The sequence below is a fragment of the Rhinolophus hipposideros genome (genome assembly GCF_964194185.1).
Source record: "Rhinolophus hipposideros genome assembly, chromosome: 8".
In the NCBI taxonomy this organism is placed as follows: domain Eukaryota; kingdom Metazoa; phylum Chordata; class Mammalia; order Chiroptera; family Rhinolophidae; genus Rhinolophus; species Rhinolophus hipposideros.
Genome location: NC_138054.1, coordinates 88171212 through 88195749, shown reverse-complemented (window position 1 = coordinate 88195749; position 24538 = coordinate 88171212). Strand labels below are relative to the sequence as shown.

The 24538-nt window shown below is 42.9% G+C and overlaps 1 protein-coding gene across 3 annotated transcripts in view; it reads right to left on the bottom strand.

Annotated features, from left to right (window-relative positions):
- MTOR (mechanistic target of rapamycin kinase) overlaps window positions 1-24538 on the bottom strand; it is a 116006-nt gene that overhangs the window by 70669 nt on the left and 20799 nt on the right. For all 3 annotated transcript variants that reach the window (XM_081057022.1, XM_081057021.1, XM_081057020.1), the window contains 10 exons: window positions 23747-23881; window positions 23379-23508; window positions 21873-22123; window positions 14004-14090; window positions 11305-11472; window positions 10717-10829; window positions 10235-10397; window positions 9054-9146; window positions 8270-8416; window positions 3187-3329 (listed from right to left, as the gene is read on the bottom strand). In XM_081057022.1, coding sequence (XP_080913148.1) covers window positions 3187-3329; window positions 8270-8416; window positions 9054-9146; window positions 10235-10397; window positions 10717-10829; window positions 11305-11472; window positions 14004-14090; window positions 21873-22123; window positions 23379-23508; window positions 23747-23881 — 1430 coding nt within the window. The remainder of the gene's footprint in view (window positions 1-3186; window positions 3330-8269; window positions 8417-9053; window positions 9147-10234; window positions 10398-10716; window positions 10830-11304; window positions 11473-14003; window positions 14091-21872; window positions 22124-23378; window positions 23509-23746; window positions 23882-24538) is intronic.

The window sequence follows — 24538 nt, the reverse complement described above, 5'->3', positions numbered from 1 at the left end:
TCAATATAAGACCTGGTCTTATATTATACTATATGATGTAAGACCCGGTCTTAGAGTAAAATAAGACCGGATCTTATATTAATTTTTGTTCCAAAAGACACATTAGGGCTGACGGTCTGGCTAGGTCTTATTTTCGGGGAAGCACAGTATCTGTCTACCCTGGTATCACTTATACTGGTTATACAGACCAGTGCTGTCCAATAGAACTTGCTGGAAATAGTCTATATCTTCCCTGTTCAATGAGACAGCCATTGATCATTGAGGACTTGAACTGGGGCAAGGGTGGCTGCAGATCTGAATCTTGAGTTTTGTTTAATTTTAATTAAAATAACCATATGTGGTTAGTGACTACTGTACTTTACAGCTCAGGTACAGACATCGTGACGTATAGAACTGTGTGGGGGGGCAAGAGGAGAAAGACGAGCAGAGAAAAGTAACTTGTCTCCACAGGCACATTACTTGGCAGTTTTTTGCATCATTGCTTGTCATTGGAGGGGATGAACAGAAAGGGGACTTCTAACATAGAAGTTGCCATTAACAGATTTTTAAAACAATAATCTTCAGATAATTCTTGGGCTATTTCTCAGGCAATGTCCAAATTCCTAAAATCGGAAGTGGCAAAGACAGCATCTGTTACTGCTTTTCAAAATATAACCAGACCCTTAGTTGGATGGTCATAAACAAAATGACAACAGAACTTAAGAAGCCAGAAGCATTCGAGAATAGACTCCAAGTCTACCTATATGTCTTAAAAGATTCTCTAAGCCAGTCTCTAACAGCTGGGACCTTCCAAAGACCTGGAACCAGAGGCGCCATTTTTAACATTACTACAAGTATTTTAAAGCCCTACAGCGTCACGTGGGTGGACCTATTTGCTACCTCTGACATCAGAACTTTAATCCCCACCCCCTCTTTTTTGGTGACTATGGAGGGAGGAGAGTTGGAAACCACAGAACATGCCTATAATGTATGGATTTAGCATTCGATGCCTCTGCATCTACTTTTCGTTACATATTAAAAAGGTTAAGTCAGATCAATGTATATAATTTTGGAATCTGATGAAAAAAACAATATTCAAAATTCAAAGGATAATATAAAGACTGAAAGAAGTGTAAATTAAACAATAAGCTTTCTGGTCTAGGTCCGAGGCCACACTGGATCCCAAATGAAAATATCTGGCACGAAGGGGATAAACACATATGTGTATATTCATCACAAGACTCTTTTGCATGACATTGTGCTCAAAAGTGACTTGGAACAGAAGAGGGGTACGCTAAGGCAGCTAAGCATACAAAATCTGTACACTACGGAAACAAGGACGTCCTAGGAACTATTTTAAAGCATTATAAAAATACTTGAAAGAAATGAGATGAGGGAGGATCCAGTCAAGATGGCGCAGCGGCCTCAGAAACAACTAAGGATGATGCTTGCCAGAATCCTTTCACAATAATAAATCAAGAAATTTATAGGCGCAAACTGGATCCATAATAAATGCTTTGTTCTGACTGGGGGGAAAAAAAGATAAACCAAATCATGGTATCAAAGTGACAGTCTCAGGGACAATCACTAAATACACTGCTAAATCACCACACCTGCTAACTCCAAACAGCAAACCAGCTGTGCTGATAAAAGCGAAATGAAATGCCCTTCCTTTGGCTTCTTGCTAACGAGAAAGGCTATCTGTTAACTAAATCACCGTTTTATGCCACATTGTAAACGATAATTGCCCATTGTAGAAAAATTTGGAAAATAGGGGGAAAAAAAATCACGGCTTAAACCACCCACTTAGAGATAATCATTGTATTACTTTCTAAACTTCTCCCTATGTACATATATTTTTAATAGTTAAAATCACATTTATACCATTTTATATTCCGTTTTATTCACATTATATTATAAAGATTTTTGCATGCATTAAAACTTTTCATAAACCAATTTTTTTTGTTTTTTTTTAAGATTTTTTATTGGGGAAGGGGAACAGGACTTTATTGGGGAACAGTGTGTACTTCCAGGACTTTTTTTTTGTTTTCCAAGTCAAGTTGTTGTCCCTTCAATCTTAGTTGTGGAGGGCGCAGCTCAGCTCCAGGTCCAGTTGCCATTGCTAGTTGCAGGGGGCGCAGCCCACCATCCCTTGCGGGACTCGAGGAATTGAACTGACAACCTTGTGGTTGAGCCCACTGGCCCATGTGGGAATAACCGGCAGCCTTTGGAGTTAGGAGCATGGAGCTCTAACCGCCTGAGCCACCAGGCTGGCCCCATTAACCAAATTTTTAATGGCTGTTTAAGATTTACTATTTAAAACAGTATTTTTTATGGCAAATTCTATTTTCCAAAGACGACTGCAACACTACCTCCTGTTCCATATGCTCTTCTAGAATCATGCTACTCTCCTATGAAGAGGTGGCAATCGTGTCTCCTCCCCTTGAACCCGAGTGGGCCTTTGTGACTACCCTGAACAGAGTATGGCAGAAGTGACACTATGTGACTTCCAAGGCTAGGTCACACAAATAGCATGCACTTCCGTGGGGACACTCACTCCTGAACTCAGCCCGTATTCTGTGAAGAAGCTGGAGGAATCCATCACGCAGTTCGTGCGCAGAGGAACCAAGGCCCAGCCAGGCCCAAATTTCCAGTTGACAGTCAGCCCCAATTTGCCATGAATAAGCCATCTTGAAAATAAACACTCCAGCCCCCAGACAAACACCCCCCTGACTGTGTGCAGCAGAGACAAGTTGTCCCCACAAGTTCTGTTCAGATAGATTCATGAGCAAAATAAAGGACTGTTGTTGTTTTGGACCACTAAGTTTTGGGGTATTTGTAATGCAGCAATAAATAACTGGAATATATTATTATTGGAAACAGGTTATAGTAAACTATCACATAGCTGTTTTACAGAGTTGCAAATGACTTTGTAATTAAAATTACTTTTAAAATGACTTTAAAATTAAAACCTAAATCTACTAAGGAAAGGTCTACTAACAAGTTGGATGCTTTTCCTGCAATAGGACTTTTTTCAATTTGCCTTTTTCTTTACCTTTTCCCCCCAGAAGTTAGCAAAATTAAAAGTACTAGCCCTTTCACTATTGCCTATTCCCATTACTAATTCTTGTATTAATATATAGTTTCCTACGTGCTGATCCTCTTGATGCCAGGCTGAAACTGGGAAGGAGGAGTCCTGACACATACCTGGCCATCGGGTTGTAGGCCTGAGCCAGGGCCCAGCACGAGCGCAGGGAGGGGGATGAGGAGTCCTTCAACAGCTCCAAGCTCAGCCGTCTCAGCCACTCCAGCCAGTCATCTTTGGAGACCCTTCTGGCAGCTCCCCAGGCCTGTAATCCCACAGGTGACAATGAAAAACCATCAACTTCAAGGGCCAATTGTCTATTTAATAGTCTACTTCTTTGATTTATAAAATTATACCTCTCCTGATAAAATTCCCCCAGAGCACAAATAAAATAATAATATTTAATTAAAAGCCATAAAGCAAAAACAGCAACCTCTCAAATATACCACAGTGTAATGCAGAGTCTCAGCTCCCAGCTGGTGAACACAAGAGCTGTTGAGGCCAAAAAGGAACAACGGAGCCGTGGCCAGAGGGTTCATACCACTATATTCTCACTGGCAGCTGGTCGAGAAGCAAACATCCGCTAGTACCCCAACAAGGGGTCTTCCTGCACCACAGTCTCGCTGGCGACTGGGCGAGACACAGGAAGTTGGATCTGCACCATCTGCAATCGCATCATCCATGCTCACCATGCTTGCAAATGTAGCTATGGCAGTTACATACAAAACAATAATGGCTAATGGCCAATTGGTTACAGCTGACGGCCATCTAAAAATCGAGCCAGCATCTTTCCATATGAGGTCGAGAGCCTGGAAACTGCTCTCCTGGCCCTGTCCCTACCCAGTACAGAAAGTCTGTCTTACAACCAATTTGTGCTGGATTCTATCAGCAAAGCAGAGAGCTCTACAGACCCAGAATGAATGGGGACTGTCACATATGGACTGTATTCACTTAATGGCCTCCAGCAGTGTGTGAAGGGCCCTGGGCACTCTACATTCGGACACTGGCTCAGCTGTCAGCAGTCACACAGGGAAAGGGAACCTGCTCAGGTACACACCACCATGAATCATGTCAGTCAGGTGAGTGGTGAGCTCATGGCACATGGCACTACGGTAGAATAACACAAAAGGAGTGGAGCAGATTTAATTTTTACTTTCTAGTGTATGTCCTCTAATTGTCCTCAAGATTCCAACCTGCCAGGCATCAAGAGTTACTCAGGGGCAGCTTCGATGGGTGGAAAGACGTGGGCTCTGGAGACAGGCAGTACAGTGCAGTGGCCAATAGCCATACTCTGGAGCTAGTGGCTTGAGCATAAATCCCAGTTATGTAACTTATGGGCTGTCAGACCTTAACTTACCTCCTCTGAGCCTCAGTCTCCTCCTCTGTAAATTAAGGATAATAGTTCCCACCTCATAGGGTGTTTAAAGGTTTAACTAAGTATATATATGTGTAAAGGATTTATAACAGTGCTTGGCACAAAGTTAGTGCTGTGTGTGTGAGTGCCTGGTACTCAGAAGTTAGAAACACCTGGTTGGAATCCTGGCTCTGCCACTCAGCAGCTATGGCACCCTGAGCAAATTACTTGTCTGCTGCATCTGGGCCTCAGTCTTCCTTATCTGGGCATAATGTATCTAAAGGGTCTAGCTGGAACAGATAAGCAAAAAAATGGTTGCAATTATCAAAATGACATCTCTTTGAATTGGCCTGGACCTAACTACTAAATCCCAAACTTTTAAAATAAATTTTTGAAAGACTTTTTCCAGCAGAACAGACATGTGGATCCTCCCTAAACCAGGAAAATCATGTATGTTAGAGAAGAACTTCTCAAGGGAAGTGGTCCAGGAAGTGAAAGACCCCATGTGCTACAGCGCCTAACCATCAATGGCTCAACCCATCACCTCCCTGGGATAAAGTGGAGACCTGCTCCTGCTTTTGATGAGGTACCAATGGGGGACATTGCACAAACTACTATCTTATGTCAGAAGCCAAAGTAGAGGTACGACAAGAGACAAACTAAAAAATTTATGAAGGATTCTCAATGACCATACAACGAGAACCACTGAACTAGAAAGAAGTGACACCAGATACCAGAGACTTGCCTTTTAGGCCTTGTCCTGCTGAATGAAATGGGAACATCAAGTCCTTTTCTATCCAGGCATTTCTGGCTTCCTCCCTATACAATGGATCTTTGGATCGCTGCACTGTATGTAGCACGTGGCATTTTAAAAGTTGGACATATGAGTATAAAAGAAAGTTATCACTAATGTCTTTTGCCCTCTAACGACGCAAGGATGAGCCTGGGTAAAGCAGAGGCAATTCAGCACAGTGGTTAAGAGACTGGGCTCAGGAGTCACACTATCTAGGTCAAACCTTAGCTCCACCATTTACTAGCTGATATTGGCAAATTACTTAACTGTTCAGTGCCTCAACATCCACATCTGTAAAATGGGGGTAGTAACGACAGCACCTAACTCGTAGTGTTACTGTGAAAATTAAAGGAATCGATATAGGTAAAGTGCTCAACAATGCCCGACACATGGAAAACACTCAACAAATGCTGGTAGCTGTTATTGCTATCGTTGTTGTTAATCATTTGATAAGAGGGGTCTTCAAAAAAAGTCTGGGCCGGCCCAGTGGCTCAGGCGGTTAGAGCTCCATGCTCCTAACTCCGAAGGCTGCCGGTTCGATTCCCATATGGGCCAGTGGGCTCTCAACCACAAGGTTGCCGGTTCAACTCGAGTCCCGTAAAGGATGGTGGGCTCCGCCCCTGCAACTAAGATTGAACACGGCACCTTGAGCTAAGCTGCCACTGCGCTCCTGCATGGCTCAGTTGGCTGGAGCGTGGGCTCTCAACCACAACATTGCCAGTTCGATTCCTCAAGTCCTGCAAGGGATGGTGGGCAGCGCCCCCTGCAACTAAGATTGAACAGGGCACCTTGAGCTGAGTTGCCTCCCGGATGGCTCAGTTGGTTGGAGCACGTCCTCTCAACCACTAGGTTGCCAGTTTGACTCCCGCAAGGGATGGTGGGCTGCACCCCCTGCAACTAGCAACGGCAACTGGACCTGGAGCTGAGCTGTGCCCTCCACAACTAAGACTGAAAGGACAACAACTTGAAGCTGAACGGCACCCTCCACAACTAAGATTGAAAGGACAACAACTTGACTTGGAAAAAAGGCCTGGAAGTACACACTGTTCCCCAATAAAGTCCTGTTCCCCTTCCCCAATAAAATCTTTAAAAAAAAAGTCTTAGCTTACTGGATAACTATACAATCTATCAGTCAGGCTAAGTCCCCCACATGGGCTTTTCCCCGCTGCTATTTAATTTAAAACATAATCAACTCTCAATTCTCTGGTTCTATAGCACTGTTTAAACGCCAGCCAGTTTCCTTTTGCCCCCCTCCACGGGCCACTGACTAGTACAGGTTGGTGGGATGCCAGCTTATTCATTTAGAAGCTGAGCCCAATAGGAGCTGCTGAAAATCCTGGAAGGCATTCCAGAGGTGTGTGTGTGTGTGTGTGTGTGTGTGTGTGTGTGTGTAAATGTTTTTTATGTTCTGTACCATGTAAATCCTCTGTTAGCACAGCCAATAAAAGGTGACTGAGGTGACAAATTGTTATTTTGAAAGCTGGTTAAAACTAGTAAATATACCAATGTCTAATTATCACGACAAATATGCAGGAGCACAATTTACTTTTCGATGAAATGGAACTGAGTGGCAGCTGTGGGGGACTTTGCTTAGGGTTTTTGAACTTGACTTGTTCTCTCAGGTGAGATAAAAATTCCTTTTTCTGTTTGGCAAAGGTTATGCTTATTTTTCCAAGTGCTGGGTAGAAAGCAAAACTTCCTGGAAGCAAACTAGACTACTGGAGAATTTCCTAAAATAGAGACCAAAGCTCTAAAGTAGGGCGGACAGCTTCCTGGTTGGAAGGACATTCTGAACCCAGGCAGGCTGAAAACATCTGGGTGGAAAAAAGCACATCTGTTCTCCTTGCCTGGCCCCTCCCTCAAGTGTGAGGTGTCAGCAGGGTGGCCTCAAAACGGCCTGGGAATGCCAAGTGACTGATGACCTTTTTCTTCCTCCTGGAGTCTCAGACGAGCAATCATAAAACCCACAGACAGGAAGCAGCATCACTCTTGACCCAGGGATCTCTTACCATGCCATCTTCCACCATCAAACATCTCTCAGCTGTGGTCACTTTCGAGCTGTCTGGGCGGGTAAAGGCTGACACCACAGACAGTAATAAACCCTGAGTGTGGCTAAGCTGGGTGTGAACACATGCATACAGGTCTGTGTTCAAACCTTTATGGGCTTGGCCAAAGAAGAGAACGAGTCAGCTGGGACCCAGTCCTGCCCAGTTCTTTACCTCCATCTGCTGTTACTCATGACATGCAGCTGCCTTGGGTCAGTTGCTAATAAAGGACGAGGAATACCATGCTGAAATCCAAATTGGATTTCACTCATCAGACGCACTAAAGACTAATGCAAAATGGGGAAAATAAGCAACCCGGTCTTTTTATTTAGAAGTCAGTGATGTACCTATGCTTGATTATTCTGCTCAGACCCATTACAGAAATTTTGAAACTGCCTGCTTTTAAGTGGATGGCTGATGGCATACCGGTGAGAAGCTGGTTATACCCCAGCTTTGGTCAGCACAGAGAATTCAGTACTTCCTTATCTGCAAAGATCTAAAACCTCGCTACTCAAAGTACAGGCCATGAACCAGTACCGTCGCCATCACCTGGGAGCTTGTTAGAAATGCAGAACGTCAGGCCTGACCTCATCAGCCTGAATCAGAGTATTTTAACAAGCTCCCCAGCAGCTGATAAGCCCCTTGAGTCTGAGAAGTTTGAGAAGCACTGCTTTGAAGAGCCTGAATCAGTCTCAGTGCTAACCAGGGGCTCACTGGTTGCGTTCCATTCATGCAAAAACAGAATGATATTTTCAACAAAGTGTCCTACTGTCAAAGCTCCAAGGGAGCACAGAAGGACACTGTGTTCTTTATTTTCCCTCTAATACAAAAATTTATAATTCAGACACCCTGAGAAAGACAAAATGACCTAAGTTCATGATATGTAGATTTTCAGAAAAATGCTTGGGCTTGTTTTTGGTTGTTTTAAACCGAAGGTGGCAAGAGCTGAAAGTTTTGAACAAGAGAAGAGCAGGACTCTGCTTTCCAAGCTCCCTCGGAAACGATGGACCTGCCTTTTGGAGGTTGATGGTGCTGACGTGCAGTTTCTTCATGGGTCCCGTTTCTACTGGCCCACTAGCCAATGCATCCCCCTGGCCACTCCTCAGCATTCGATGCTGGTAAATCAAAGGGTCCTCCTCTTCATCGGCAAGGGTGTAGCCCTGCAACCAGAGATGATACATGGAACCTGTAACTCTACGAGGTGTTTGCTCCCCGTTTAGAAAACATCCTTAATTAAGCCTTGGGAGGTTCACACCTTCTGGAAGAGCCAGGATGCAGGTGTGGCTCCCTGTTTGAAAAAAAATGAATCACAGGCGGGCTGTATTCCCCACCACAGACCAGTCTGTGTGGGTCACTGACAAGCACTGACAATAATATGAGCACACAACCGGCAAACAGGAAGCAACTGTGAGCAATGATAAAAGGATGAGGAGTTGCCTGTGTTTGTGTGGTTTTCAGATTGGAAACCACAGAATGGTTTGCACAGTTTTTAATGGTTAAAGAAAATCAAGAGAAGATGAATATTTTGTAACACGTGAAAATTACTGGAGAATGATATTACTGGAACGCAGGCAGGCTCATTCTTTTTTGTGTACATATGGCTGCTTTCGGGCTGCAGTGGCAGAGACCACAGAGCCTGCAAAGCTGAATAACTTGACTGTCTTTACAGAAAAAGTTGGCTGATCTCCAGTTCAGAACTAAAAAGCCAGATATATTCCCATAGCTCAGATTACAAGAATACCAATAAGAAAGACAAGGCAGGAGAGGGGAGCCTTGAAACCAGGAAGTGCACTTCACCTTGACAATCCTGCAGATGAGGACATCATAGCGCTGATGGTTGATTCGGTGTCTCACCAGAACTTTATTCACCATTGGAATGAAAATTTGGTACTATGACAGGAGAGGAAGGTCAGAAACCATTACTTTAGAGAGCGGAAAACAGAGAAAAGAGATTACACCCACTACATTACAGCTACTTCTTCTGGGTTTGGGGATAGCTCTGTGGCACTCAGAAACGTCACTTTTCCCCCCTGCTGCTATAAATGTAGACCATCTCCCCTCTGGGCCACTGCAACAGCCTCTGCTTCTACTCTCAGCCCAGTCTACTCTTCCACATGGCACTGAGAGTAACCATTTCTAAATGTTAGGTCAGATCGCAGTCTTCCTGTGCTCAGAACTGTCCACAGGCTTCCAGTCTTGCTCACAGTGAAAGCCAAACTACTTACAATGGCCTCTAACAGTGCTGGGAACATGGCCTCAGAATCACCTGGGGGCTTATGAAACCAGGGATTGCTGGGCTCCCTGGCCTGAGGTCCTGAATCAGTGGGTCTGGGGCGAGGCCCGTGAACCCGCGTTTCTAACAAGTTCCCAGCTGAGTAAATTAGAACACTGCTCATCTGGGATCCCATTTTGAGACTCACGGGCCTGCAACACCTCGTTTTCACTCCCCACCCCAGTCCTGCCCTATCTCTATGACCTTTTCCAAGCACTTTCTCCCTGGTTCCCTCCTCTGAAGTCACACTGCTCTCCTGCTGTTCCTTGAACGCTTCAAGCATGCTGCCAGCTCACATCTTTCCGTTTGCTAATGCCTTCCGCCTGCATCCAACTCTCTGGACTTGAGCCTTTATTTAGGTCTCTGCTCAAATGTCAACTTATCAGAGGTGCTCCCTGCCTACGCTGAATAAACAGCATCTCTCCCACTCCCACCCATCACCCTGAGGACACAAACTGTGTTTATTAGCTTTGCTTCATCGGAATGTAAGCTCTGTGAGAACAAGGACATCGTTCTGTTTACTATGCTATCCCCAGAACAGCACTTTACGCACATAGGTGGCTCAATAAATATTTGCTGAATAAATGAAGAGGAAAAACAGTGCAAATAATTCCCCATTCTCTGACAGAGGCTCGAGACCTACAGACTACCATGGAGAGGGTCACAGGCAGGCGGACGAGCATGCCTGTTCGGACTCCTGCCTTACCTTCTTCCCTAGCTGAAAGACGAGCGAAGACAATGTGTCCATGGCTGTGGGACGCAGTTCTGGGCTCTGGTCCAGCGTCCGAACAATCGGGTGAATGATCCGGGAGGCGTAGTCAGTGAAATCCAGGGACTCCGTCAGGCGGTCCACTGTCTCTAATGCTGCCCTGCAACAATCGCTAACATACAGTAACTGCTAACATACAGCCCCGCAGGGAGAAAAGTGGCTGAGGGTACCCTCACAATCAGCACCGAATGGAAAGGAATGGCTTCTGAGGGATTTTGGGTGACATGGATCCGACACACATTCCAGTGGGATGGGGACAGTTAAGATTTCCATAAACCTGGGACATTTCTGGACTAAAATATTGGGAGTTGAAATAACAACAACAAAACAGAAAGATGGCCTGGGAGCTTCAGAAAAGGACATTTTTGACAAAACATTAAAAGCTTGATGGCTGTTAGTCCCAAAGGCCAGGTGCTTACTTTCGAGATGGCAGTGGAACTTCAGGGGCATCAAACAACTTCACGATAGGGGGCAGCAACAAATGGAGATAGTCATCCAGGTTGGCGCCGAACAGCTGGATTGCAGCCAGCAACTGCAAAAGAGAGAAAAAGAACAGAGATTAACAAACAGCCCAGTGTGAAGCATCTAAGTGCACAGGGAAGGGGCAGCGGTATGGATACTTCAAACTTCTGTGGGGACTCTGAAAAACCTTTAATACGTAGCTGTGAACTATATTCTTTTGGTAGTATTCCACCCCGCTCCCCCATTTTATTTTGCTTACATGTTACTTTGCCTTCTCTGAATTTATTTCAATTGATAAAGAATCTCACTGGATAACAGAGAAAATTGGTCTGGGATAAAACATTTACCAAGAATAACCCATTAAAAGAGACCAAACAGGATAGCCAAACTGTAAGCTGCATGAGGTGGGAATTAATGTTCTTCGGGTTCAAATTTGTGGATCAAGCCTCATCCTGTCATTCAGAACCGGGTCTCGTCACTTTGCTGACTATCCCAGGTCACTGATGGATTGGACACCTCTCTAGAGGGTGCTCTGGGTTACCCACCTTGATGGAGACGATGCGGCCTGGGCTGTTATCATGCATGAAGACGCGTAGCATGTGTGGGATCAGCTGGGGCAGGTAGAGCTTAAATTCACCGCCAAGAGCTACCACAATTTGCTCAATGAGAAGAATGATCGTGCTCTGGATTGAGGTGTTCATGACCCAGAATTCCTATAAAGAGGGAGGAGACAGGAAGGAGCAGAGCCATGAGCCCTGCTGCTAAAATATGAACTAAGGAACTAAGATGCACTAAGATGGCCAACAAGAAGGGAAGAATGTAGTGAGCACAGCCTGCCCCAAGATGAGCTCCTTCCCCACCTCCTCTTCCTGGGCCGCCTGGTATCCTGTCACCGTCATATGAACAAATTAAACTGCATTTCTCCGAATGCACGAGGCTACTTTGTTCCTCTGTGCCTTGCTCATGCTGCTCTTTGCCTAGAATGCCACCTCGTGCTCACCTCAGCTCTATTTTTCGTTCTAGACCTGGCTCAAGCCTCACTTCTCCTATGAAGGCTTTCCTGTTCTCCTTCCTATTGTCCACTTTGGGTCCTCTGGCCCTCTTTTCTAGCACCTGTAATACTTCATTTTCTTTGCCACCCTCTTACTACTAGATAGTTAAGTGCAAGAAACCCCTTGGATCCACCTCCGTCTCCCCAGAATCTGGCAGAACACCTGGCATATTGCAGCCATCCAAACACACGTTTATAGAAGGAACAGTAAGTCTGCGTCACTCTAGAAGCTCTCAAGTCATCCAGGGAAGATTCTTTACTTTGGGTAACACCTGGTCTGTACCCGACGAGGGTGATGCCAGTGTTGATTTCCTGCCCTTGCTAGACAGCATCTGACATCTGTCCCATGTCATTTTTGGACCTTGATAGTGTAGGAACAAGACCACTTTCCTATACCCATATAATTAGATTCCACATAAGTTACTAAAATAAAAACTTGCTCAGTTGGCCACAGATCCTGTCTCAGGACTGTAAGGCAAATCGGTCCAAGTCTCTGACTCCAGGAAAAGCTGTCATTTAAGTCAACTAAAAAAGACAGTTGCCTAATGCTTTCTTTAAAACCTCCAGAGTAGGAGACAATGATAATAGAAACTGTAATGATGGCAGCACATGCCTATTAATACTCTTGGGCCCCCGAATAATTCAGAGTGAAGTCAATGAAAAAAAGTAAAAAAGGATAACTCTTCAGGAGAAAGGCTTTATAGAACCATAAGGTACTTTCATGAAAAAAATTTTTTCTTCTTGAAGCATAATAGTTTAGAAAGTAAAATCCATACTAAACAATGCTGGTAAAATATTCTTTCTCTACTTGAACAGAGAAGTGTTGTCTCTAAAAAAGCTATTTTCTCCAGGGAAAACGCTTTGCCAAAGAAACACCATAGATTTTATGGCCCCCACGATGCATCTGATATTGATTTGCTTGGACCAAACTCTGCTTTCCTTAGAGAAAGCCCACCTACTTCCCCACTGCATTACTCTTGGCTCCTCACAGGGGTTTTTCTACCTCAAAGAAGCCAGGCAGTCTGCCCAGGGATGTGGCTGAATCACTGTTCACGAAGACTGTTCTCTTCCTGGGCTCGGGGGAGCTCATTAAAATGCCCAGAATCAACAGCCAACAGAAGAGTCCAACTACACCTTCTCTGCCTTGGAAGGAATGAAAGCTGTATTTTGCAAGTGTGAGGCTCTCGGCCTCAAATCCTAACGTGTGGGTCGTAAGTCTTTTTGGGGGGATACATCAGATTACTTCCGCTTCAAACCATGAGTACACTGCTTCCTCCCTCCCCTTTCCCCCAGTACCAGCCCTCAGGCTCTTTAGCATTCTGCCTAACTCTTCTTTGTACAGAGGCTTCTGTGGCAGGAGTCAGGGAACAGAGCAACTTTAATTATTTACACGGGTAGGAGTTTTTCAGTGCTGAGACCCAGTTTCGGGCAAGTTCCATTTTTGAAGCCAGCCACTTTGATTTTAGTCCTGCGGCTTCCTTGAAGCTAACTACAAAGGTCTGGTGTAGAAGAACAGAAATCACTGGAAGAATTGCCTTCTAATTCTTTGAGGACACAGCCATCTCTTCAAAGCAACCTTCCCAACAGAGACGTTTAAATTACATAGAACAGCAGGGAGCAGGCCTCCCCCTCACACAGCAAATCGACGTTGCCATCAATGGGAAAGCCTCTGCACCTGCTTAAAGCAAGTTATCAAATCTAGGCCGTGAGCCTCTTCTCATGTGCCCCTGCAGTCAAGAGGCATCTATGTTTCTGAAGGTAGAGGGTAAAGCATCACCGTCTCCCTCAGCGCCTGACAAGCCCATCGTATTTCATGGCCCCAAGAAAGCCCCCTCCCCAGTGCTTTCTAAGGCCATGGTTTTATGGGCAGTAGAAAAGAGGGCTTTCGTGGGAATAGTAAAACACTGTTGTGGTATTAAAGTGAAATTGCTTTGTCGTATGTGAGGCAAAGAACTCAAGAGTCTATTTCTGGCAGAACAATTACCTCAGACTTCACATCTTGTACTCTGGTACCTGGGAGCCTGCAGCAACAGCCCTCCTCAATCCAGTGGGACACCTTGCTCCACTTTTTTATACTCGGGTTGTAAGAGCTCTACCACGACCCATGAAAATGCCCAGGTTATCCAAACCCGCTTCTGAATATCCCTTGACCCAAACACTGACGAATAGGCCAAAGCATTCATTTCCACTCACTCTCATGAGGGTGACTATTTCATCCATGTAAGGCCTGATGTGGCTCTTCACAAAGGATACCAACATTCCCAGCTGCTGGAACAGAAACTGAAAGAGAGAAGAGTTGGCACCGTGAAGAATGCAGAATTCCCAGGTTTATCCTAAGTCCATGGGAAAGAATAAAGACAACTACGAAATCAGTTTCCGCACCACCCCACCTACAGAGAATATTTGAAGGAATCAGACTTAACACCTTTGGTGGCGATGGTGGTGGGGGCTAAAAAGAACCGTCAACGGCTTTACACACCAGGCAAGTCTGGATTTGGGGCCAGACTGGCTGGTTTGAGTCATTCTGTCACCTATTAGCTTTGTGACCTTCATTTCACCTCGCTGAGCCCAGCCTATTCAGTGGAAAAATGGAGATAATTCTATTTGTCTCACAGGCTTGTTGTAAGAGTTAAATGGGACAATAATACCTGGAAAGCACTAGAACAGGGGGACATGAATACTGGTAAGGGCTCAATGAACATCAGCTATCATTGAAGGATTCTGCAGTCACTAGAGACTTAAAAATAGACAAAGTTTTAATCAACTGTAAACATATTTTTTGTTTATTCAGCCCCAATTCACTACTACCGTAATTCCCCGAAAATAAGACCTAGCCGGACAATCAGCTCTAATGTATCTTTTGGAGCAAAAATTAATATAAGACCCGGTATTATACTATATTATGTTATGTTATATTAATTATATTATATTATACCCAGTATTATATTATATTACATTATGCTAATATATAAGACCCGTTCTTATATTATAGTAAAATAAGACCGGGTCTTATATTAATTTTAGTTCCAAAAGACGCATTACAGCTGATTGTCTGGCTAGGTCTTATTTTCAGAGAAACACAGAAGATACTTTCTAAAATAAATACAGCTAACACTGATGGGCACTGTAGTTCATTTATAGTAAGTAACTCAATTAATTAAGTCTGAATTAATTAGCTAACTACCAGAAATTATGAACCAAAACAGCAAGCAAATTGGGAAGGGATGGAATAAGGAGATTCTATTTAGGTTGGTACTTGGCAACTATAAGAGATTCCATCCACTAAATAAAGCTGAGACTAAGAAGGGCTTGGGAAAGGGAAACCCCAACTACTTTCCAGGTTAAAGATGTCTTCAGGGTGTAGTTTTTATTTTGTTATGGTATTTCGATAGTGCTACATGTCAATACTAAGTAGCAAACATACTCCAAATCCTCCTCCCCAAAAGATCTTATAGCTCTCTACGCCTTTGTTGCCCTCCATTAATGAGGATAATTTAAGATGAACATACATATTTTCACTCTTCTTCACATTTTGAAACTCAGCTAAGTTAGGGACAAATAAAAAGTGTTCCAAATAGTGAGTAGTGAACTTACAGAACTCATTACCTGAAGAGGTGAGATTGACAGGACATCTAGGATTGGGCTCAAAGAGAGTCTGGATTAATTCTCTAATGACAGGGACACCAATGGATTCTAAGGTGGTTAGAACCCAGTCACCGCATGGCACAGGTTCAACTTAGTACAGCCATCACTACCTATCTCCTGGGCCCCTCCTCACAGAATCACTGCTGACAGTTTTTGTGAAATGGTCCCTATAAAAGTACACTACAGAGATCCAGGGACACGATGCTCCAAATATAATGGTTCTTTAGCTACATTTTTGTTATGTGAAACCTGAAAGAAGATAGAAAGTCGACGCTGGAGAAAAAGGAGGACACTGGGGATGCAGGGAGGTCAGGGAAAACCATGAGACAGAAAAGACAAAAGCTCCCGATCCCGGCTGTCATTTTGATCCTGGCTGTCATTTCGTATTAGGGGTAAATGGGGAAGCGTCTCCAGTGGCTGATGCATCAGGAGTGGTGACACATGCAAGCAGACAGGCAAGTGCCTCACTCAGGCGAGGGGCCGACTGGCCACCGCATTTCCTCCCCCTTAGCGTCTGGCACAAGTTTTCTTCTCTTCCCCCTCTCCTCAACGTCAGTGTTTTAATAGAACACATAGTTTTGTTCTTGAAATATGGTGTATTCGAGCTCCTCCCAAATGCCCCTGCATAAAAATGATGCATAAAAGGTAACAAACACTGTCATTAGATTATCAGAACTGAGATCTTTCACAGAAAGCCAGACCTTCAAAGGGCTACATATTAAGAGAAATGCTGAATCCCTGCCGCCTCCCACCCCAAATCTGTCCACTGGCACAAGGAGACAAAGAAATGTGTCAGTCTTGATGGAAGGTCTAGGGAGAAAAAAAAGTCTCCCTTAAGAGTTTGTAATTTCAGGCCAGTCATATGGGTTTAGGGGGTTGTTCTAACTTTGTGTGGCCTGAGAATCTATAAACCAAGAAATTCAAGTCCTGGCAGAAGCAAATGCAAATCCTCTCTGGAGATGCAACTTCAGAGCACATTTTCTAGTACTGCTCCAGGGAAAGCCCAGCTGAACAGGATACATGATCCCAAATTATAAAACACACAGGACGGACCACTGCAAACGTGACTCGGTGAGAACAATAACAGAATTAAACCCATCAAGGATTACTTTATATATTGGAATTATTGGATAGAAAACAAACCTGCTTAAAATGCTCAAAGAAATAAGTGAGAATTTAAAAAAATAAGTGAGAAACAAGATACCACCCAAAGATACTAGGCATATTTGAAAAAACCTAGTATAACTTTAGAAATTAAAAAAAAACAACGTAGCTGAAACTAAAATTTCAATGACAGGTTAAAAAGACATAGCTGAAGAATCAGAGAACACAAAATGGATGTGAAGAAACATCCAGAATGTATCTTTGAGAGACAAAGATGAAAAAAATGGAATGGAATCTGAATCTAACCAAGCCTCTAAATCTAACCAGTTTACAAGAAGTTAAAAGATACCGTGAATAGTCAATCAGCCAGATCCAGAATGTAAAATTCTACAGAACAAATGTATGATATGAAGAAAATGGGGGAAAAAAGAATAGAGGGAAAGAGAATTGGATATATAAACCAAATGCCATGTGTAGACCTTATTTGAATTCTGATTTGAATAAACCAAATATAAAAAGACATTTTTAAGACAAACGAGGACATCTGAAGAAGGATTGGTCTTAGATGATATGAAGGACTTATTATTTACTTTATGGATGTTGTAATTGTGGTTATATGGAGGAAAAAAGCATTTATCGGTGAAATAATATCTTTGAAATTTGCTTTCAAACACCCCGGAAACAAGGTGTGGGCGGGTATGTGTGTATGCATGTGAAAGTGGGGGCAGCAAAAGAAGATGGAACCAGACTGATAAAACGTTAATAATTGTTAATGATTATGAGAATTTAAGTAGTCTACTTCTTTGGATGAAATAGTCCATTACAAAATGTTTAATAAAAATAAAGGTAGCCAACATATAGAGTTCAAAAGATAAGAAAATGAAAGCTCAATCAAGCCAAAAAAAGAAAAGAGAGAAATATGTAGGGCAGAACAAAAATAAAGCACTAAGTAACGCGGTGGAAGTAAACCCAAACATATCAGCAATCACAATAATGTAATTAGACTGAACACACTGATTAAAAGACAAAGATTTTCAAATCGGATTAAAAAGATAATCTAGCTAGCTATATTATCATCTACTGAGGATGCCAAAAAAATGTTTACACATGACTTGTATTCACCTTTTGTTATCGGTATATATTGAGTATTACAATTTTAAGTTTTTTCCTTTCTTAAAATGTGTATACATTTTTTGGCACGCTCTGTATATTATTATTACAAGAGACCCATCTAAAGCAAAAAGTTATAAGACAGTTAAAAGTAAAGGGAGAAGAGGAACAGGGGTTAGCTCAGTTGGTTAGAGTGCGGTGCTCTTAACAAGGTTGCCGGTTCGATCCCCATATGAGCCACTGTGAGCTGTGCCCTCCACAACTAGATTGAAACAACTACTTGACTTGGAGCTGACGGGTCCTGGAAAAACACACTTAAATGAAAAGTTAAAAAAAAAAAAAAAAGTAAATGGAGAAGAAAAGACACACACTCTCCAAAAAAAAATTTGGTTTAGCTATATTAATATTAGGCAAAATAAATTTTAAGGCATTGTTAAAGAAAAATGGGTCACTACAAAATGGTAAAAGATTCAATTTACCAGGAGATATGATGATTTAAAATTTGTATGCTCCACTAATATAATCCAAAATATATAAAGCAAAATTGACAAAAATACAAGAAATTAATAAATCCACTACTGTCAAGGGAGAGTTTTATCTCACTTCTTTCAGTAATTGGTTAAACAAACAAAAAATTAACAAGGATACAAAAGATTTGAACACAGTAAGTAATAAGTTCGAATCTAATGACATATGCAGAATCTTGCACACAACACTAGCAAATACACACTATTCCCAAGCACAGAGGAAGCATTTATCAAAATTGATCAACTATTATTAGACTATTAAGGCACTTTCAGCAAGCATCAAAGAATCATAAACCCAATGCAATTAAGTTAGAAATAGACACCAAGAAGGAAATTAAAATCCTTAAGTTTGCCAATGAAATATCCACTTCTTTCAACGGGGAAAGAAATCAGAAAACCTTAGAAAATACTTATTTCTGAACAATAATGAAAATACGACATTATTATTCAGCAATAAAAGAAAATGCACTACTGATACATATTCAACATGGATGAACCTCAAAAGTATTATGTTAAGTGAAAGAAGCTAGATACAAAGACACATATGATTCTAATTCTATGAAATGCCCAGAAAGGCAAACTTATAGAGACAGAAAGTGGTTAAATGGTTGCCTAGGGTTGGTGTCGGAATGGAAAATGACTGCATGTGGGCAGGAGGTTTCTTTCTGGGGTGATGGAAATTTTCTGAAATTAGATTGTAGTGATGGCTGCACAACTCTGTAAATATACTAAAAATCATTGAATTTTACACTTTAAAAGGGTGAATTTTACGGTGTATAAATTTCATCTCAATAAAGTTTTTTAAAGTTTTTGGAATGCAGCTAAACAATACTTGGAGTTAAATTCACAGCCTTAATAGATTACATTGGACAAGAAGAAAGGTTGACAACTAATGAGATAATACTCAAACATAAAACATTATTTTTGAAAAAAGAAAATAGGTAGAAAGTAATAATAATGAAATAAAAAACAAAGATACAAGAGAGAAGATCAAGAAAGACCAAGGTTGGTTCTTTGAAAAAGAAAAATACTATGACAAATCTCTAGCAAGAAATTAAAATATAAAAGGACAGTGTGAACAAATTCAGGCCAACAGATTTTATTGTTTAGATAAAATGAATAATTTCTTAGAATAATGTGACTAAAACTGTCTCAAGAAGAAACAGAAAAGCTAAACAGATCTTTGAACCTATTTTTTAAAAAAAATTACAGGTCAATTCCACTCAGGAACATAGATGTAAAAATTCTAAAATAAATATTAAATATGAGATCAACGTATTAAAAAAATACATCAGAACCAAGACAGTTTTATCACAAGAATTCAAGGATGTTTCAACATTAGAACATATATCAATGGAATTCAACATATTAACACACTGAAAGAGAAAACCCATATGATCATCACAACAGGTAAATAAAAAGCATTTGATAAATCCAATACCCATTCATGATAAAAACTCGATAGCAAATTAAGACCATAAGGGAACATTTATAACCTTTAAAAAGCTACCAAGAATCTACAGCAAACATCGTACTAGTGGTGAAATCTTGACAGCAGTCCCATGAAAAATCAAGAGCAAGATTAAAAATTTCCCCCATTGCCGAGTCTAATCAACACTGTCCTAGGAACACAATCACAGCTGATTCACAGATCAAAACAAAAAAAACCCCACACTATCTTTTTCTTTTTGCAGACTACACGATTATCTAGAGTGAAAACCTGAAGAAATTTACAGGTAAATTACTAGGATTAGTAAGAATTCAACAAAGCTGATTACATAAAAATAAACTCTACTTCTGTACTCCTGGCATAAAGTTAGGAAATATACTTTCTAAAAAGATATTACCTCCTCTAAATGTAGATCAAATTGAGTATAGTCACAGGGGGAAAAATAATTAGTTCAAGTATCTTTTAAACACAGTACTCTAACGATATACCCTTGTGGAATATATTCTAAGAACAGTAGAAACTGCAAAGCCACCTTGAACTTTATAGTAGGTTTGCTGTCGGTAGTGGTACAGGCGTGGTCATCACAGAACCAGAACCACTTTGCACGTTCTGTGGATTAGAAAAGAGCAAGACAGAGAAAAATGGGAGGAAAGGGGAAAATTCTTCTTTGTAGAAAAGTGCCAGGTATTAAAAGTAGAAAGAATGATAGAAGTAGAAAGTCATTGTTTTGCAACCAGTGTGATCACTGACTCAGCAAAGATCAGCGGGTGCTAAAATCATTGGGTCAAAAGTAGCTGGAGAATAGGGCAGTCACACAGTCTCAAAGCATCACCCCACAGACTACTTAACAACTAAGGAAAAACAGGAGCTCTGACAGATACCAAATTAACCACGTGCTCAAACTTAGGATGAATAAGAACAGGATAAACTGACATTATGAGATCCAGTGAGAAGTATGCAACTTCACTTCTAGTAATCTCACTAAAAATGTCTGACTTTAATCTAATCATGAAGAAGCAGCCAGAAGTCCACACTGTGGGACATCCTACCAGACAACTGGACGAACTCTAGATTATTGAGAATAAATAACAATGCCGTTATTCCCACAGGCATTCACCTTGAGGGGATAAACTGGGAAATTGGGCCAGCTGATTAAACCTGTCTGCTTAAGTGATAAAAGTCAAGGGGGGCGGGGGGCGGGGGGCAGCCCAGCGGCTCAGGTGGTTGGAACGCGCTGCTCCTAATGACAAGGTCGCAGGTTCAATTCCCACATCGGCCAGTGAGCTGCGCCCTCTACAGCTAAGATTGTGAACCACTGCTCTCCCGGGAGCTGGGCTGCTGTGTGCATGGGCTACTGTGAGCTGCCATGGGCTGCCGTGGGCTACTGTGTGCCGCCATGAGCGGCTGGTGGCCAGTGTGAGTGGGCGGCAGCCAGCGAGAGCTGCTGTGAGCAGCCGACCAACAACCGGTGACCAACTGCTTCAGCCGGGGGGAGCGCAAGGCTCATAACACCAGCCTGGGCCGGGGAGCTGTGTCCTCCACAACTAGGCTGAGAAACAACGGCCTGAACCTGAGTGGGCGGGGGAGGCAGAAGAAGGGGGAAAAAACAAAGTTAAAGGGGGTGCAACAACATGGATGGACCTAGACAGTATTATGCTAAGTGAAATACTGTAAGTCAGACAGAGAAAGACAAATATCGTATGATCTCACTTTTATGTGGAATCTGAAGAACAAAACAGACAAAAACAGACTCGTAGATACAGAGAACAAACTGATGGTTACTAGATGGGGCATTGGAGGCTGGGTGATAAAGGTGAAGGGATTAAGAAGCACACGTTGGTAGTTATAAAATAGTCACGGGGGTGTAAAGTACAGCATAAGGAATATAGTCCGATATTGTAATGACTACGTATAGTGCCAGGTGGGTACCAGACTAATCGGGGATCACTTCCTAAATGATAAAAATGTCTAACCACTATGCAGTACACCTGAAACTAATATAAAATAATATTGAATGTAATTTTAAAAAATCAACTGAAAATCCCCACGATGATAAACCAACAGGAAAACAGTAACAAAAAGAAATAAATCACAGTGCAGGGGGAGGAGAGACATCAGGTTCCACGGGCAGCAGAGTGCGTTACTAGGAAGCTGAGGCACGGACGGACCTTCCATGCAGCTGTGGCTTGGGCAGGGAGGAGCAAGGGTTGAGTTTTAGCTACTTACTTCCCGGATGGCCCCGTCACAGACCCGAATGACATTCAGGAATGTGGGCATGACCTGGGGCAGGAACTGCACACACTTGAGCCCCAGGGACTTGAAGATGAAGGTGATGGCCTGGACAACCATGGTGTGATGGTGAGAAAGGGACTGGTCCCGGAAGATCCGCATCAGCGCTACCATGGAAACGGCAGGGTAGAACTCGTCCAGAGGCAGGTTTCCCATGTTGACCAGCATCTCACTGGTGCTGTAGTCAGCTAGGACCGAACGGTGGCGACAATCATGAGCGTACCGTGACTCTGACTCGAGGCAGAGCATGGCTAATGACAACCAAAAAACCTCCAGACCATCACTAGCATTCCTATCTTCCCCCTGCTCTGCTCTAACACCACTGTGAATAAAGGGCACATTAGGAACTCGGCATCGAGGACTGAATACTTTCGGGGTTTTCTATTACCTAAACCACTAACGCCTAAAACAGTACATGATGAGTTTTCTTTAAATTGCTCTGTTTAACTTAGCTTATTACCACTACAGTTCACAACTTCAGAGCTGAAACCATCTATAAAAATAATTACTCTCCAGAATGAAAGTAAAGGGAATTAAATTAGGCAGACATCTGTTCGGCAGCTGCTGGGTCCCCATGGGCACCGTGGACAAGTGAGTGGCAAATGCTACCTGACCTGAACGAGAAGAATCTCAAGGACCTGGGGTGGGGTGGGTGGGGTGGGCGGTGAACAGTGCAAGTGAGGAGGGGAGGACTGGATGGCTGGTGTAAGGAGAACACCCGGAGGGATATGGTCCAAGCTTTGCTCCCGATAGGATAATGTCCCTTCTCTAATATGCAGAAGAACAAACTGGAAGCAGTATGATCCCACCCACAGAATTTAGGAACAAATTATTTTGTTTTGGGAAAAATAACATTTTGTTGGAATAATTGGGAGAGCCACTGTTGTTAGTTCAACTTTCACACTTTCAGAAATAAGCCTGCCCTGATGGACACGGGGGTGAGTATAGAAAATCCTCCTGCACCCCCCACATCCTACCCAATCTCTCAGGCAATATGTCCAAAGGCAAAGGGGCTCTAGAGCCAGACCACTCGATGGACAAGAGCCCTGGAATCTGATTGCTACTGGCTGTTCTATGTCCCCGGGGCCTGCCTCAGATTTCCCTATCAAACAGGGAGAAAAAATTCTACACACTTCCTCCTTGGATGCCATGGGAACAGAAAACATCAGAGAAGCACTAACAAAGAATGAGATGGGGTGATATTCACTTCTCTCTCATCAGCCCCCAAAGTGAGCACAGACTTAGCCCACTGACCCTTGACAAAGAACCTGGACAGACGGGAGGCCACTGGATACACAGCAACCTGCTGTGATTCAAGAGCAAACTACTGTCTTTTCAATCAAAGTTGGGAAGCGAGTCAATACGCTGTAATTTCATAGTTATCCAGCCTAAGATTCTGTCTAAACATGGCCGGCGAGCGCTCTGAGGCTCCCCTCAGCTTACAGGAATCCTGACTGGACTTGGATTCCGACAGGCTGACAGCAGAAGCATCCCGGGACTGGTCGATCATGCCAATGTTGACTTTGTGCTTATAGGGATCCAGGGCCCCCAAAAGCCCCAACACACGGATCGCCTGTGTGGAAGAGGAGAGGGGAAGAGAAAACATTCGTCACAACATCCGATTACAACAGGTTTCAGGGATATTCTCCTTATGTTCCACGATACCCAAGTCATAACCGAATGACCAGCTACATGACCAAGATGGAGAGGGACAGGAAGTCAGAGCATGGTAATGCCACCATTTCTGTCTCTGTCTCTCTCTCCATTCTCCCAGCAAAGTCTTTAAAGACCAAGTGTGCCTTGTTCCCTACCTCTCTCCGTGTCCCCTGGTTCTGCTCAGTCTTCAGGAAATTCAGCAGTACCTCAAGCAATGTGGGGTACTTCCTGTAGGGCTCCACCACATAGCCAGTGCTGGCCACCAACTGCCCCAGGGTCCATAGAGCCACCTAGATGGACAAAAGGTCACATGGTTCCTTGAGCCAGTGAGAGAGAAGTTGGAACGCCGGTTCCATGGTTGTAATGAAGGGTTACAGGTTTACTATAAGAAAAGAATTTCCAGTAAAGACACTAACCGTAAACAAAAATTCTGAGGATTGGGATATAAAAACAAGGCTATAAATCAATACAACAATCATTGAATCAGAAAGTAAAGAATAGTCCGGCCTTTCTCAAAGGAAAATACACAGTCCTTCCATATCCTGAATGGTCAACAGAGAAGTCCAACTTAAAAGGAAATTATAACAGTTCTTAATTTTAGTCTAATCATCAAATGTAAATGACCTCAGTGACCAAAGCGAACGAAGCCAGGGCTGGGGGAGGGTGAGTGGAAGTTCTGCTGGCCTCCACAGACTGAGGATAAGGCTCTTTTTCCCTTTAGGGGCCGGGGCTCTGACAGATGATCTGCATTTTCTTTTGTCTAGAGGACATGGCTCTAGTCAGCCCTGATACTTACTAAGAGTGACTCTCAGTCAGGATAACAGCCAATGCTCAGTCCAAGTCTTTCTTCTTTTTACTCACTCAGCAAATATTTCTGAATACCTACTGTGTGCTAGGGACTGGCTGGGGACATTGAGGTGACTAAGAGAGTCAGGTCCTGCTGCTCA